Here is a 17,769-nt window from a genome sequence, read left to right on the forward strand (position 1 = left end):
GTTGGTTTTTTTTTCATCACACCTGTTACTGCACCAAAGCATCTAGGAATGCCTGGCTATTTTTGATTGATGCTCCTCATAATAGGTTTTAGATGTAATTTCTGCAACACTTCAGGACTAATTATATGGCAACGTACTGCCAAAATTCCTTGGGTTTGGCTCCTGCAGTAACTTGTGTTGGATTCCACTCTGGATTTGATTGTTTACTGTGTGTAATGAGCATCGACTGCACTGCTGTCATCCCCTGGATTTACTGCAGCCTGGGAAAATGAAGAACAGGTTGAAAGCTTTACTGTTAGTGGGTGAGTCTGGGAGTTGTAATACTGGAAAAGTAAGAGAAAAGTTTAAGGCAAGTTCCGGATCCCAGCCTGGGCCTTCTCACAGCTTCATCTCCTTTTACACAAATGGCTATTTCTGCTTTTAGTGGGTTTTTTTTCCTAATCTCTAGGTTAGTGATTTTTTTTTAATATTTTCATAGATGCTCCACTATTTTGAAATCTGTTCCATCTAATAAGTACTCCTTAATTACTGAAAGTGGTTATCTACTTTGTTGTCCTTAGTCTTGTCTCTACTATTTATCAAGAACTGATCAATGTGAATACTGTACTATGTTGAAATAACAAAAAAAGCATAGTTGCATAACTCTCACTCATGTGCCTGTTTATCTATGGAGATACCTCATGGAGGTACAGTGGAGCAAACTCTTTGAAAGTAAAGTGATGCCTGGAATTTCATTCTCCAGCCAGGCAGGTTGTCCTGCGCTAAATTCCCCAAAGGATATTTCAGCAAAGCTCACTGCTGTGATCAGTGTGGAGTGTAGGACACAGCCCGGTTGGTCTGAGCTCTGCCCCATTTCTTCCCCCAGTTGAGGACACATGCCCCAAGCCCCCCAATGATTTTCAAGATCTGGTACCTAAAGTTGTGTGGGAAATGGACGTTTTGCCACATGCATTTGGGTTTTTTTCAGCTCAGAGCACCTGCAGAGGGGCAAGGCAGGCTGAACACTCACTTAAAAACAAATGAGATGTAAAGGAGGGGGAGTCCAGACAACACAGAACAAGATAAACGCATGTGCACAGAAGTGATGGGAACTATTTTGCTTTCTGAATAGAACCACTTGAGCCAGAGTCATTTAAGACCAAACACTGCCAACTTAGTGAAAAGAATTTATTAGAAACTGTTAAGCACTACACAAAACTAGATTTTAGAGTATTTTTTCAGTAGACAGCACTCCAGCCATATGCTACATACACCATACTGTGGACTTTGGACAGCCACTGTGCTTGTATCTTTAGGATGAGACATGCATGCACAGAGACGGGAAGAAGGGAACAGAAAACCCTTTTGATTTGCCTAAGTTCACAGAAGGTACAGAGTTTTGTAATTATTTTCCTCAAGGCAATCTGGATTGAAGGAATTACCTATACCCTGCAGGCACTGAAAGGGCTCAGTGTCCCCACCTCTCCACCTTCGGTGCTAGTGCATGTTGGGACTTTTCAGTACAAGGAGTTTCAATAAATAGAAATACAGCTTTCATACTACTTTAACAAAAACACGGCCATGAGGTTGCAGTACTCGCCTTCTCGGGCAGCCGCACCAGCAGAGACCTTGCTGCTTTTCGGGAAAAACAGGAGGAGAGTCTACAGATTAAGGCAATGCATTTTTTTAATTCAGCATAGAAACTGTAACAAACTGCATGTTTTCTGATAAGTTCCAAAGAATTTAATCGTAAAAAATAAAATTACTGATCGCATGCTACTCTGATATTCTTCATTAGGTTCTGAAATACAGTGGAGCATCACTATAGTCACTGCCCCAAAAATATGGCAGCCAGTGACAGCTTTTCTTCCAGCCAGGAGCTGCAAAACAAGAAATAAATAACCACTCCCTTTTCCCAGTTCAAATCCTCTGTTATTTCTTCCCACCCAATTTCCACCTCTCTTCCACAAGGGGAAAAAAACCCCCATAGAACACTTATCTGACTCCTGAAAGGAGCTTTATAGCAAGGCTCAACTGTATAGAGTAAAAAACATATAAAAAGTAATTAAAATCAAAAAATTCAGAGAAGGAAAATGTAATAAAGTACGCATGGCGTGATAAACCAGGATAGACATAGCAATTTGCTACATTTTTCAAAAAGTGCTAACCAATTTTAGCTTAAAATAGTTCAAGAGATCTTACAACTTGCTACCACAGTGTAAAACTGAGTATTTTGAAAAATCTAAAACCTGGCTTGACTGTAGAAAATGTATTATGTCTATTTCTAATTTACACAGCATTTGTATTTAGGCACACAAAAATAAATATAGACAGTCAAATGCTTCAGTAAGTCTGCAGAAAGTTATAGTTAAAATCAAGTGACCAACTGTTATGACAAACATCACATTTTTATACATCTCTCTCTCTGTAAACCACATGTGTGTGTGTGTACAGGGGTGCATATTCCTTATTTCATCCTCAGGTTTCTGCAAAAGTTACTTACAGGGTGAGATTGTTTTCTGCCAAGAACAGGTAATTTGGGAACTACTGGCTACGGGAACTGCTGGCTACAAGGAGGTAATTTCTCAGAAAACCTGACTGATACTTTCTGTCAAAATGGTTTATTCCTGCTTTTGTGCCAGGAGACATAGGGCTGGACCTGAAGCCAGGCTCAGCCAACACCGAAGGTTATGGCATGGCACGTCTGGAGGGCTAGTGACAAAATTTTAATAGCACTGTCTAAGAGTAAGGGAACAAATATGTCTGCTCCTCACCCAAAGGAGGAGGACCCCAAGCTGTTCTTTCCATAAGGAACACAGTGATCTCAGCGTTTCAGCAACCCTCCCTGCTGCTGCTCGGTAAAACTGGTTTTACCTTGGGCGTAATCATTCCCCAAGCACATTCAATGACCCCACATCTGCTTTTGAAATGCTTGTGGTACTTCTAGTAATCTCCCTACATAAAAGTGCCCGGGGAATCAGGAAGACACAGGACTTCCAATGGCACAGCTTCACCGATACCAGTCTGGCGATCCATGCTACACTCCCTAGTTAACGAGGAAAAGCACTATGCAGCTAAGACTGGCACAACTGGGAGCCTAATAACGAATTCCAGCTTTCTTGATTTTACTTGAAAAAGAGGCTGGTTTCTGTTTCTGAAGATCCAGCTGTAGTACACTGATTCCCTACTAGCTAAGGGCAGGGTTAGATGTGAACAGAGGTGGTCAGTTTGTGGTGAGTGAGGGCTTTCAGCACATAAAAAATATTCAAGTTATCCCACTATCTTAAAAACAAATTGAAAAACATCACAAACAATACCAAGCAGCATAATTTTTATTTGGTGTTACAACAGATGTGCAGCATCCATGCTTTTGGGCACCATGTTTTACTGTTTATGATATTTCTTTTTAAAATCTAAACAGTTCTTGTGTTCAGACAACTCCATGTGCCTTTTTAATATACACATTGTGACCCCTGCATTCAGCCTGTCCAGTTAACGCTAGAAATATTTGTCAAGGCAATTAATTATTTTATCTTTGCTATAATTAGGGAGCAATCAAAAGAAAAAATTTACTTTAATCTGACTGATTACATGTACTGTACATACCTGTTCCAAACCCAATGTACTCAAAAGTTTCTAATTTCATGAACTGTTATTCAAGTCAAAATGCTGTACATCTAAGTATCCACACAATCGTACATTCCTAATGATTCTTCTTTACACCTTTATTCTTTTTAGACATCTGTTTTTAAAAAGGAATAAAGAAGTTGCCCTGCAGATCTATATTTCTTTAGAACAAAACATTATATACTACCTTGAAAAATAATTTTATCAAAACCAAATTCAAATCACTGTCATGTACAATTTTCAGTTAACGGTTCATGTTGAAATTGCACTTTGCGGATAGAATAAAACTAAAAAATGAAAACGTATTCTATTTCCTTTCACAGGAAACTGCCTCTTCAGGATTTTTCTTCCGTGAATGTTTGTATTTGTCTACATACGCTTTCACTAGATTTGCCACTTTTGCAGAATTAACTTCTCCACTCTTGCTATGACAAACCTACAACAGTTTTAAAGGAAAAAGAAAACAAAAAAAACACTTGAAACATTTCTGTTGATTTGCAACAATTCCACATTATTTTTCATTTCCCCAACACCCCAGATTTCTTCATCCTAGGCATAACATATTTAAGAACTCCTAATACCTTCTAATGGCTTCTGAAAAAATTCTGAATTCCCATTCAACTTTTCCACACAACAACTGAGTTCTGTTTTGAGGAGCCAAGAAAGCTCTGCTGGATGGAGAAAGACTGAAGGTATTTTTGTTTCTCCTGTTCCCCCTTTCCATCAACTACCAGTTGTTCCCAAGAACAAGAAAGCCACCCCCAACCCTGCCTCAGTTGAACTGTATGCATCTCAGATTACTAGACCAACTTACTTTATCTACAGCTTTCCGCACAATTTCTTTATATTCTTCCTTAGTGATGTCTTTATTTTGGTAGAAAGGTTTAATAGCTAGTTTGACCTCTTGTGCCGCTTTTTCTTGAATTAACAATTTCTGATGAGAAAACAAACCTGAGTGTTATTTTTCACCACCTGCTTGTGTATCTTTATCAATCACAATTTAAAACTTCACAGGAAAAAAGTTACAGAAGACTAGACAACCCTGCTCCCCTTGCCCACATTTCAGCTCTCAAGGGAGATGCCTGTGGTCTGCTGACAACTGAACGCTGTCCCACAGCAATCAAAGTAATATTTGTAATAGTGCTGCTTTAAGGAAGACTACATTGAAAGGAGTCAGCTTGGCAGTCTGTGTCCTACAGACACCACAAAAACATTACACACATGATGGTGTCAAGTATATTACACTGAAGGGTTATTGTCATAACTTGCTATTTTGTAGTATATAAAAATTTATACATCATTTTACATAATTTATACATAATTTTATATAAATAATTTTATATACAGAAATATTAAAATTTATATATTTTAATATAAATATATAGAACAGTGTATATATAAATATATGTTGAGCTTTGAACTTGCCTGGTCCTTCTTCGAGCTATCTGCACTGGCTTCCACTGTTACACTTGCTTTGTTGTCTCCCAATTTTACAGCTGCATTAGAGCTCTTGATGTGACCCGATGATGTTGCATTACCCGAACTTGGTCCCTGAACTGTTCCCACGTTTCCCAGGACTGCTGCTGGAGCAGGCAAGGCTGGAACACTCATGTTATTACTGACATGAGCAGCATTTGGAATACCCTGTTTTAAAAAGTTATCAGTAGTTAATATTGTTGTTACTCTTCCATATGGCAATGTGCCTTTCTAGGAGTCTCAGCTGCTATAGAAAGAGCACGAATACTACATGGCTTTGGTTCATTACCTAATTTCCACACTGTCCATTATTATGGAAGCTACACACATTACATTAGAGCCACTCAAAAGACAAAAAAAAAACCACAAAAGAGTTTGAGAAGTGAAGCCTCCTCCATATCACTGCTATGGCTGCCAGATACTTGCTCTGATCCCAGTGATAAAACAAAGTACCCTGCAAACAGGTGTGGAGGGTGTTACCACAGCAGGGGGGGAAGCAAGTTTATGGCTGCAGAATCTCTCTGTTTATCACAGACCTGTTTTGTAAATCAGATTAACTTTTTTTTTTAAAAAAATCAGCACTGAAACACAAAAGCAAAAAGATACCTGAAACCACACTTGCATTCCTGCAGGCATTGCAGATACACAGGAATTGGGAAATAACGAAGCTCTCAGACTTCAGATAAAGGTCATTTTTAGCAAAAGCCCAGAATGTATCCTCCCAACACGTTTCTGGCAGGCCACACTAAATGCTGCTTTTTTGCAGGTAATCAACCATTACTTTTTACACATCTGCATTTATCCAGATGAAAAATAATGAAACAGGAATTTGAGCTCTTTGGAAAGCACACAGAAATGGAGCTGTTATAATCAGCATGCTAACGCTCACCAGTGCAGTCTCTTAGTTTTTCTTTCAACAGGAAGGACAGGTGGAGTCCTGCTGTATTCAGTCATTTCTATTGTGCTACCACTGAGGACTTGTTGAATGAAAACTCAAGAGAAAAAAGCAGCAGCAGCTCCCATTCAGGATCACGGACACCATTCCACAAAAGCAGTTTAAGAACAACAAACATAAGAGGGGCTTTACAACAAGTAACTCTGTTTTGCAGCCAATCTTTATAGAAACATATTTATTGCTGCACTAGATAGTAATTTCAGAGGTTTGCAGCCTACGTTCTGACTTCTTACACTTCTGGAGGTTAAACCTACTGGATTTCCAATTTTAAAATGAAAATATTTTAATTACAGACAGCAAGCATTAGTCAAATCAATCTACCAGCATTCAGTTCCAGCAATAACTTGCTGGTTTACCTTGCAGTGTAATAAAGTATTTCATATGACCTGTAACCCCACTCTATTTCTGACAGCACTTATCTCGCCTTGTTCTAAGTCAATGAATATGAACAGATAACAGCAGTGGAAAGTGAGAACAACATAGGTCATTCATCAGTTCACTTCAAATCTTTAGAGATGATGCATGAAAACAGAGGGTTAGAAATCATTTGTTCTAGAATATCACTTTTTCAACCTGGAATGCAGGGGAAAGCGTTTTAGGTTAGGACAGGCAGCAACAAGAGAAAAGCACAAACCCCAGTCAATCCCTGAAGAGCCCTTTACTTATCACAAGTGCAGTGTTACATCTTCTCACAAGGCCACACATTCTCCTCCAAGTTATTCGTATTCCTTTCCTTGATATAAAATCTCTTAATATAAACAGTTGGCTACAGGAGGATACAGACACAAAGGTGTTTTTAAGATATCTTGAAAGGCATGAAAAAGTGGTCTGACCTGCCCCAAGCATGGCAGACTGTTTTTGAAACTGGAGAAATAAAGTGGGAGTTCGGTCTCAAACAGGGCATGCAAACCCAGGAGAATCAGGCAAGAGGAAGTACAAAACAGCAAAGAAGACTTAGAAATCATCAACAAAAAGGCTAAAAAGATTAAACAGGATAGAAAATGTATGTGTGGGAAAGCAGCTGAGATAGTGACAGCTGGAGAATGGAAGTGTGGAACAAATGGCTGCCATGCAGTACTCGGTAATTTTCCTCTGCTGATAGATCCCATGGGATGAGAACTGTAACACATAAGTTTAGGTCACTTCCTACATGCTGCTGAAAGGGGATTCAAGCATTTCCTAATGCTTAAAAATCAGGTTTGGAAGGGGAAAATCTAGTTTTGGAAACAGTGCACTTCTAAGAAGAAAAAGGTAATGAACAACACTGATGAATTTCTTCAGTGTTCCATTACCAGTTGGAACACCTCGTTACCACAGCAAGCCAGTTATGGTGGTGTGTCTTATTATTTAAAAGCTACAGTCCCAAAACAAACCGTATGCTCATGGACACTTCCACTTCAAATATGGTGTGTGGTGGCAGAAAACAGGCAAGAGAGAAAGAAACTGCAAGTATATATTTATCAAGACTATGGTATTCAAGATAAGAAACCCTTAACTGACAGTATTTCACTACTGCTCTTGCCATCATGGCTTCTGGTAAAGCATACCTGCAATTGTTTTCCATCTTGCTGTGATGCAATGTAGCTGACTTGCTGAGATGGTGGGGGTGGAGGTGGAGGCGGAGGTAATCCCTGAGAAATATTTGTGGGAGCAGCTACCTGTATGAGAGGCACTCCAGCAGGGAGATGCATGGGCATTGGAGGGTGGATGTTGAAAGGATTTCGTTGCATATTCATCAAGGGAGGATGGACACCCACTGGATACGGGAAGATATTCATAGGTTGGTGCTGTGCATTCACTTGTGGCATTACATTCATTTGTTGCTGCATCATATTTATTGGTAACTGAGAACCATCACTTTGCTGGTTGCCTTGGTCTTTGGGGTTTGGATCTATCAAAATCAAAAACAGACAGCATATGAAGTAGAAGTTCTGTACTTCATAAAGCAAAAGGGGACCCAGGTGTCTAAACTCTTCATTAAAAAGCTTTATATACTATGAGTCTTTTCAAGATATTGCATTACATTATTACACAGCACTCGTCACCACACGTCATGGAGCCAAATGCTAGTTTTCCAAGTTTAAAAAGTTCAGGTTACTATGGCAGCCTGCATTTTGAATTTCTGTTTTCTCTACTTGTTCCCATAAATTATTTCACCACAATGAAACTGCAATTTTTCACCAAAGAGCAGGAAGACAACATAATTTATCCAGCTTCTGCAATTGCAGGTTAGTCATACATTATCACATAGGCAATTCTCTGCTCTCCTTTTCCTGATTCACACACACTCACTGTGCATTTCTGGTAATTACAGAAATACTCTACTGTGATTTTTTCCACTAAACAAAAAAACATCCTCAACCAATTTAAGAGATGCTAATAATTCAGAAAAACTTGTTCAAAAGCCCTGTAATGGTACAATAGGCAAAGCCTAGAAGTAAAAATAACCTCTTGGGGTGGCACTTCTTAAATAAATTACTTTAGTATCCCATTCTCTCTTCAACACAAGTCAAAAAGTTAAAATCCAGATACAAGCATCAGGCCTTCCAGAAGTCAAGAAATTAGTTTGGAGAAATGATTGGTGGGCTATAATTCAGACATCCTTCCCTGAGAATCCCTTCCTTGAGGAACCCTGTCATCGAATTCACAGGGACTTACGCATCAGCCCAAATCCTCGTTTTTAAAGATCACGGGATAACAGAATCACTGAGGTTGGAAGGGACCTATTAAGACTGCCCAATCCTCTGCTCAAGCAGGGTCAGCAAAAGGAGGTTACTCAGGAGGACCAGGTCATTCAGAACCATGTCATGATGCCAACCCAGCCTGTCTTATCCAGTTATGAAAGACTGTTTACTATTCTCAGCTGAATTCAGGTTTCAAAAGCGAATAACAGCATGATTGTTCCTGAACTACATGAAAAGGTCTGTAAATCACAAAATGCTTTCAATTACAGGTTTGATAAGTTTTCCCTGCAGCAGACTGAAGGTTGACAACATTGCCTCAAAACTAAGCCACAGACGCAGCTGTCTCTGAGGGAGAAAACTGCTGGCATGTGGGATAAAAATGGACAAAAATGAAAGGTAAAACAAGGGCAAGTGCAATTGTGGTTGTCTTCAGAAACTGATTTTTATAGTTTTTAAATTCAATTCACATCTGTCTTTAAAGATTATTAATGTATCAGGGCATTAATAATCTGTGGATAACTTCTTAGCTGTTCAAAATCCATCTCATCTACAGTTAACTCACTTTCTATCAAAAAGTTTATTTCTGTCATGGTAGGTACCTTTTAGACATAAAAAACCTTGAAACCTTTAGATTTCTACTGAAGTTTTAGAGGAATTTTACTGCTGAAGTAGAGTAAAAGAACTGGGTTTGCATTTATAAATTTCCCTAGATTTTTTTAAGCATTTAAAGAGGCCCATGCTTATCAAGGAGCAAGATAAACATCAACACAGAGATTTGTCATCTCTAAAATCTGCCGTGTGGGTTTGCACAGGCAAATTCAAGTCTTCTCGGAAATAATTACCCTTTTTAAAAGTTGTGTAGATGCTAAAAGTAATCATGAAGAGGAAATGCTTTCTCTTCAGCCAAATCCATTTACTTGAGCAGCACTCTTCAGATGCTAAGTCCTTAAACCCAGACTTTAAGAAAAATCAAGAAGCCATCAAAACACAAGAAATCCTCAAACTCCAGACCTTAACCCCTCCATACCGCAAAAGGCCTTGGATTCACCCCAAATAGTTTTGAAAAACTAATCAGCTCGAGACAGGACCATGTGACTAGGACTTGGCTCAGCTACTGCAACTGTGACTAAGTTAATACACTTCAAAACCATTAATACCTTGTTCAGGTGTCTCCTCTTCTTGTCTCATTCCCCATCCAGACTGTGGGCTTGATGAATTGCGTCCCCTTCTCAAATAATAATTCTGCACATCAGCAGGTAAAGTCTTTCTTACAGCCCAGCTGGATGCAGATGTCCACCCAGATCTGTCAGCAGGTGTATCGAACGAATAATCTGGTTCATTCTTACGCTTGTAGGTCTGATGTTCTGAGAACCTTGAAGCTTCGTTCCCAGGACCATCTGAGTTCCCTGAGAGAGGTTTCCTGTTTTGCCAGTGATTTTCACTCTGGTCTCCATACATGAAACCACCTCGCCCACGCCCACCTCGTCCACGCTGACCTCTCCCTCGATTCGGAATCCAACCTGAACCAAAGTTTTTATTCCAAGATTGTCCTGAATTATCATGCCTGCTGTCTTCCCAATGTGGTTTCTCTCTCTCTCTGTTCCTGACTTCAGGACCAGAGTTTATTCTTTCCATTACCCAGTCTGGACAATCATTCCTCTGCTTGTCTGAAGAACAATGATCATCGTTGCTTTTTTCTGTACTGTCCTTCTCTCTTTTAAGATTTTCATTTTGTTTCTCTTGATCATTTCTCCTGTATCGATCATTTTTTCTGGGACTCCTCCAGTTGTCATTTGTCCATCTCTCTTTCCATCGAGGTGAATGACTTTCCCTCTCACTTCTAGAGAATGAAGAACCTTTACTTCTTGTCCTAGATCGTGATCTTGACCTAGACCGTGACCTAGACCACCTTCTATTTCTTCTTTCTCTGTCATGATCTCTTCTTTGACAATCTCTATCACTGCTTCGAGACCTAGATTTTTGCCTTGGAGATGAATCCTTAGTTCTTGACCGAGAAGATGATCTCCTGCTTTCCCTGACAGTTTCCCTTTTGGGAGATTGAGATGGTGTTTTTTTCTCATCTCTGAGTGTTTCTCTCTTTGGAGAATAAGATAAGGACCTCCTTCCCTCCCTCACAGTTTCCTTCTTGGGTGATCGTGAGCTCCTGTCTCTGTTCATATCCCTTTTAGGGGATGGTGATTGAGATTTCCTGCCCTCTCTCCTAGAAGGAGACCAAGTTGTTGATGGAGAATGAAACCTAGATCTTCTAGTTCGAGTCTTTTTCTCTTTTTTGAGTTCTGGCTGGCACTCTCTTTCTTGAGGAATAGCTTCATCTTTTTCATCAGAAATTGATGCACAGTTTCCCACATCACACTGTAAGGAATTCACTTCTCCTTGCTCTGTACTTTCAGCTGGTGGTAACTGCTCAATCTGAGGTTCATTCTGGTCACTGCAAAATGAGTCGCAATCCATTGCTATCATTTCATTGTTATCTTCGCCAAAACGTTTATGTTCAGCATTTACCTGGGGTGATTCTGAAGTTCCACCCTCTTCACTTTCTGAAATGGCATTCTCTTTTAAGGATTGTTCTGATGTACTGTCCACAGAAATACTGTGTATTAGCATATCTCGTTCTTCATCTTGAAGAGTCTTCAGACTTGCACAGTCTACTACTGGTTTTAGTTCAGCCTCAGAATTAGCTATTTCCATGACTTTGGGATGATCAGACAATTCTCTTCTGGGGCTCTCTGACAACTGACCTTTTCCCAAAGGTTCTAGGTGTTCCAACGATTCATTTTCTTGACTAGCTATGGGTTGATCTACTGTTGTCAAAGTTTCTACATTTTCCATTGATTCATTTTGAGGACTACATGACATCTGATTTACTTTTTCAAAAGTTGTATGGTCACATATGTCATCTTTGGGACTAGCTACTGTTTCTGTTCGTTCAAGAGAATTTTCACAAATGTCTTGATCAGTAAGATCTACTTTTCTTTCAGTAATACCTTTTACTTCAGATTCCTGACTTTCACCTCCTAAAGTTAGTATTGGAGGCTCCTGGACAGAAAAACTTAAATCCACATTGCCTGAAGTATCTTCATCTTGGTTGCATTCTCCTGTAGTTTCCTCAGTTTCTGCATGTTCACTACAGCTTTCCAATCCATTAGCAGATTCTGTCTCCCCATTATTCTTCTGTGCAAGGCTTGCATTGCTGCTTTCAATATCTGACTGATGGTCTTTATCTAACGTTAGAACTGCTTCAGACTCAGCAACATCATCATCTTCCACAGAGCCACTGGGCAATTTTTCAGAACGTGCAGAACTTCTCAGTTTCTTTTTCACCACAGGTGTTTGTTGTTTAACTGCTCTTTTAGACTTGCGTTTTGGAGGAGCCTTCTCTGGTTCTGAATGAGTTTTATTCAGGGATGGGTTATTGCCGTCAGAGGCACTGCAAGCAGAACTGCTTGATCGAGGTGAGATCCGAGATTGACTCAGAGTCTCGTTTTTGGTGTTTCGTGCAGACCTTCTTGTAGGAGTAGTATTAACCAATTTCCTCCTACTTCCTCTAGTGCCAGATGAACCAGAAGTTTCCTTTTTCTCTTCTCCTTCTTGGGTACAAGCAACAGCATATCCTTTGCCTAAAGATTCTAATAAAAGCAGAACACATTAAAGTTTGATAATAACCATTTATCCAAACACAGTTAAGAACATAAAAGGGTCTTCTGCAGATTAACAGATATCCTCAAAATAATACAGTTTAAGATTTAGTATGAAATACTGCCACAGCCTTTGTTGGGTTTTTTTTAAATGCACTCTGGTTCTTTTAAAGAGTAGAAACAAGTTAACAAAGTGACACTTCAGGCAACTAAACACAGGTTTCAGGAGCAGTGCCAACTACGTGGACAGTAATGGTATTCACAGTGAAACTGTTATAGCTTTGCTGCTCAAAAATAGCATATAATTTGTTAGAAAAGTAATGAATTAACCACACAACATTATTAGCATATGGCAGTTCCTGTTACTCTGTAACACAAGCCTGTTGGCAGTGAAGGTCAATACCACAGAAAGGGACATTTTTCCACAGCTATCAGTGGATGATCACATGAGAAGCAGTTGATGAGAAGCATCAAGCACACCCCTCTACAAAATCCAATTTCAGACAGTGCAAAATTATTCACCAGTTATATGGCAAACTGGACTTAAACTCTGCCACAAGGCACCTAAAGTGCCTGCAGCACCTAAGGAACTGCATAAGGCATGCAAGTTTTGAGGCAGCCTACAGTGCACCAAAAAAACTAAAGCTGTACCAAGCATGACTAAATGACACCCAGTGATTTAGCACTAGCAGTTCTTCTGTTGATACTGCACTAATTTATTTCATGCCATCTACAATTTGACAAAAATCGTTGTAGGGAAGCCAATGGTTATATTTACTGCAAAGGAAAAGACCATACTGTTGATACCTATGAAAGCTTATGGTGGACAGCTCAGGAATTAAAGATTAATGAAAAATAAGTAATTACACTTGAATTCAGAACTAAATTAATTTCTTGAGAAGTCCATTAATTTGTTTCATAGTTTGTGTAGATTTCAGGAAGCATCAAAAATGTGGTGTTTAAATGATTTTTTTTTTACAGTTTCAATTTCATACACAAATAGTGGAAACTTGCTAAGAAAGATTAATTGGTATGGATTTTGCAATGACTTTATCACATCATAAACGTGATTCTCTCTTTATAACATTATTTCCCATGCTTTTGCTGCACTAAAATATTTGTTAGTATATTCATCAATAGATTATATAAAAGATAGGAATAAGAAAAGTAAGTAACAGCAAAAAAGCTTCTTTCTGCCATTTGCTACTTTATTAGCAGAATAAAAAAATGTATGACTGTATTAAATGCAAACAATAACTTCAGAAAATTAACTCCACAACCACCTTGCTAGCCTTTAAAAGAGCACAGGAATATAATCACATCCTCTGACCTTCCTAGCAAACACACAATAACATGGGAGAAAAAGCCCAATAACAGTGGATTTGGTTTTACCGTGTCTGATGATCAAATTACCACTTTAAGATAATGAAAACCAATAGCATCAATTGCATAGAAGGTACCATGTACTTAAAAGAAAACAACATGATGGTAAAGAACTTCCAAAGGAATTTCGGGTGACTGACACTATTTCAGGTATCTACCGTAACAGTCTCACCAATCATTTTGTGACAAAGTGATTTCACAGTGGTTAACCAGCACTTACTCAGTGACAGGTGGCTGTCTCAGACTAACCATGTCTTCAAACCTATTATAATAGCCAGGAAACCAAGTCAGATGTTACATGTCATTACAAATTTTTAATATCTGTGATGCTTTTCTTCAAGGGGGAAGAAATTGTCTTCAATAATAAAAAAAGCCCAATGGAATATAAGTGGAATGTGGGAATCCTGAGAACTAAAAGGCAAGTTATTTTTCTAGCACTTTCCAAGTCTACTTAAGAAGCACAACTGCCTTTTTAGCATTCCTTACCACTGTTAAATTTTAACAGACAAGCTTCATAAGCTTTGGACTCGGACCAAACAAAAGGTATTTCAGCTCACTATTGGAAAATATTGACTATTGGAAAATATTTTAACCACACAGAAGAACTGCATTTTGTCAGCCCAAATCATAATGGTATTCACAGATTCACTAATGTATTTTCAGGTCAAATTAATGAAAAAGACTATTTGATGGTAAGAAACGACAAAAACTGCGGCAGCTGCAGGGACGATTCAAGCAATTCAGTCACACGACCATCATCGATATTTGAATGCCTCCTTGTACAACCCTGGAAGCAACTGTCAACTATTACTCTGATGCAAAACTGTACACTTTAGGTGTGACCAAGAGATGAGAGGAGCATGAAAAAAAATAAAATGCTTATGCTGTGATCTTTCAGGCATAATTTAGTAAGAAGTACAAGAACCAGTCTGCATCTTTTTTTGTAAGCATCTATTTCCTTCATTCTCCTGTTCTCCATCTTTTCAGAAAGTCAGTGTCCCAGTTCCTTCATCTCTCATAATTCCTTTAAGAAAAGGCTTTGCTCCCTTCTCCTTTATATATATATATATATTTGCCATGCATCTCTAACAGTATTCAGGTTAGGTTTCTCCTTGCCATGTCAGTCTTTTACTCAGATGCTATATAAAAACTGGAAGGGGAAACAACATTCACTCAACAGAACGTGACCAAAACTTCAAGAGACATCTTCATATCCACCATTCCCTAGTTTCACTAGGAAATTTTAAGACTCTTAGTTTCTGCATTCTCCTTAATCTGTAGGAAGTCTTAAAGTCAAACCTGAATATGATGTCAAACTCTAGCGTCAACTACTGCAATGTTTTAAGATTCAATCTTAAAATTCAATCTTTGTCCACAGTACAAGTATCAAGGTTCTAACCAAGAAAACTGAGAAAATTCTGTTCTAAATATAAATTTTTAACACTTCTGGTGCATTCTAACAAAAAAGCCTGACTATATGAGTAGAAAGGTGAAGGAAAGTCAAGAAGTATACTACTAGGTGCAAAATGGTTAAGGATCAGTTACATTGCACTGCCAAACACCAGAGGTCCGAGGAAGCAACCTATCCATTTTTCACTGGGAAATGTGGAGGTGAAATATGTACCTTTAAAAAGAATGAAAAATATGAATGATAAAGCAACTTTTCCATGATCCTTTTACCACTTAAGTCCTTCCAGCAATTTACTTCCACACAATTTTTGTAAGCCAAGGGACCCAAATCTATCTTATGTCTTTGCCTACTAGTCCAGTGAAAGTGGTGTAATTCCCAATTCAAAGAAGGTACTAACTCTAGCCTTAAAAAATAGCTCTCCATTGTTTCCACTTCTTTGAACTTGTGCAGCCTGCTGAAAGAGGAACTACGTTCTTACTCAGTATGGAGAGAGAGGCTGTTAAAAGTAACTGGAGGAAGGCAGTTCCTTCCATGCTTTGTCTTCTGCTACTTTCCAGACAGATCTCAGAGCTCTAGTACTTCTGCAAGCTTTTGCCTTGTAGAGCTTGTAGACATACTGAAATAGATCCATACACTTCACTGTTTCCTAACTAATGTTCTTCTCTGTCAGAAAACGGTTTGTTCCTCACACTGCACTATATACCACTGAAAATATCGAGCCATTCATAACGCATCAAAATGAGGTTTATCCTTGAACAATGGCAAAAGAAGAAAGAAGAGCACAAAAGAAATCAAAGTGTTGAAATTAGAAATGGATTTAAGTTACATACTTATTATTTTAATCTTCTACTCTGTGAAGAAGTTACACCAGCTTTGGGGTGGATGGTTCATGTTCTGTACTCCAATTTCAGAAATGAACTAGTTGGTTTTAAAACAGTACCAAACTGCACCAGAACAGATTTTTTTTCCCTCATTAAGTGTAACTATATGCTCTGTTTAATTTCTGAGAATGATATTTTAATGATACTCCACATGAGCTATAAATAAAACTTACAAAAAAAAAGTTTACCAAAGTTTTCCAAAGGCCTGATATTCGTTGGAAGAATTGTCTCTGCCACTGCAGTAGAAGTGAGAAGAAAGGTCTCGGCTTCAGCTCCAAATGACATTAAAGGAACTCTGGAAAAGTAAAAGCAGTAACATTAATTGTTTTAGTTGTTTGCAGGAAGTTTTGGAAACAAAATGTGCAAAACCAAAACACTGGGCAACCAGGCTACTTCCAACTTTATCACATTGGAAAGAAACGTAAAGCTGACAGTGAACAAAACTTTCCTTCTCATATTTAATTTCAGGCTCCCATTACTGCCTAATCTAGTAAAACTGTTTGAGTAAGGTATGTTATGTTAAAGCAATATACACTTGGCTTTCTTCAAAGCCAAAGATAGAACAGTAATAGTCTACTCCAAAGCAGTAGGTTATACCACTGGAAATGAATTTCTGAACACTGATTTAGTACTTCAGCAGAACAGTAGCCTTCTCTGCAGAAAAATGAGAAACAGTCCATATGACAATTTTTTTTTAATACAAACAAAATAAATACATACTTATTCAGACTCCCTCAGCAAACCTTGGGCAAAATCAGAGTTTAGTTATAGATCTACAATTTTTAAGTCATCACTGAGTTGGAATGAAACTTTCCCTAAGGAAAAGTACATGTAAAATATTTAAATTTATTATTTAAATCTTTAATTATAAATAAAAAACCTCTTTACTTGCTATTTTATCTTTAGCCTTTATTTTTATGCCAAAAAAACCTAAAGAGATACATAGTGAAATTAAATCATAGACAGGACCAACTTCTTACTATGTTATTTTAAAATCAGTTATTTTTCATGCTTCTGCTTCATATTCATGAAAAAACCCTTAGGGCATGTTTTAACACACATCTGCTTTCTGACAAAAAAAATTATTTTATATTCTCTGTTTCACTTGATAGAACTCCTGTTAGCTCTGTCTAGATGTATTTATTATACAGAAAGATGTGATAGAACCAACCCATGAAAGGAGGGTCCAGGGTGGTGTAGGGAATCAGAATCAGACTGATATTAAAGCAAACACAGTCTGATTAGAAATAATGTAAAAAGCACATTGAACATTAACTTCTAAATAGAAAATATATTCAAACTCACATTTATGTGAAAAAGTGACATATTAAGATGCGCAAATCAGTGGAGTTACTATGCTTGTTAAGGGTACCAAAAAAAGTATTAAGACATGCAGAAAACAATCTATTGACGTAAAAATACTAACTGGCAAATATACAAAAATTTAACAAACACTATTTAGTTTTATGAAAATGATGTTCTATCTAAAAAGCAATTTAAAATAATCAAACTCTAAATTTGAAGTATTAAGATCCTTTGCACTATGAATCCAAAACACACACCTTTCAACTCTAGCAATCACAGATGAACAGGACAATTCCAGTTCTTGTCTCTTCTGTCTGATCCCTGCATTGACTTCTGTGAGTTCTGTACTGAAAGACAAATTTCATATAAAAAGTTACAGAAAGTAACTTTGTACTATGACAATTTTGTATTT

At 38.1% G+C, this 17,769-nt stretch overlaps 1 protein-coding gene across 5 annotated transcripts in view; it reads right to left on the reverse strand.

Moving 5' to 3' along the window:
- Window positions 1–1,153: 1,153 nt before the first annotated feature.
- The window catches only part of SCAF11 (SR-related CTD associated factor 11), a 49,224-nt gene continuing 32,608 nt past the window's right edge, over window positions 1,154–17,769 (reverse strand). For 4 of the 5 annotated variants that reach the window (XM_032687956.1, XM_032687953.1, XM_032687955.1 and 1 more), the window contains exons 9-15: window positions 17,615–17,704; window positions 16,241–16,347; window positions 9,879–12,368; window positions 7,585–7,928; window positions 5,032–5,250; window positions 4,421–4,540; window positions 1,154–4,042 (exon numbers count right to left, since the gene is read on the reverse strand). In XM_032687956.1, coding sequence (XP_032543847.1) covers window positions 3,914–4,042; window positions 4,421–4,540; window positions 5,032–5,250; window positions 7,585–7,928; window positions 9,879–12,368; window positions 16,241–16,347; window positions 17,615–17,704 — 3,499 coding nt within the window. In that variant the 3' untranslated portion in view covers window positions 1,154–3,913. The remainder of the gene's footprint in view (window positions 4,043–4,420; window positions 4,541–5,031; window positions 5,251–7,584; window positions 7,929–9,878; window positions 12,369–16,240; window positions 16,348–17,614; window positions 17,705–17,769) is intronic. The other variant, XM_032687958.1, reaches the window with a different exon arrangement.

This window comes from Chiroxiphia lanceolata, chromosome 5, assembly GCF_009829145.1.
Source record: "Chiroxiphia lanceolata isolate bChiLan1 chromosome 5, bChiLan1.pri, whole genome shotgun sequence".
In the NCBI taxonomy this organism is placed as follows: domain Eukaryota; kingdom Metazoa; phylum Chordata; class Aves; order Passeriformes; family Pipridae; genus Chiroxiphia; species Chiroxiphia lanceolata.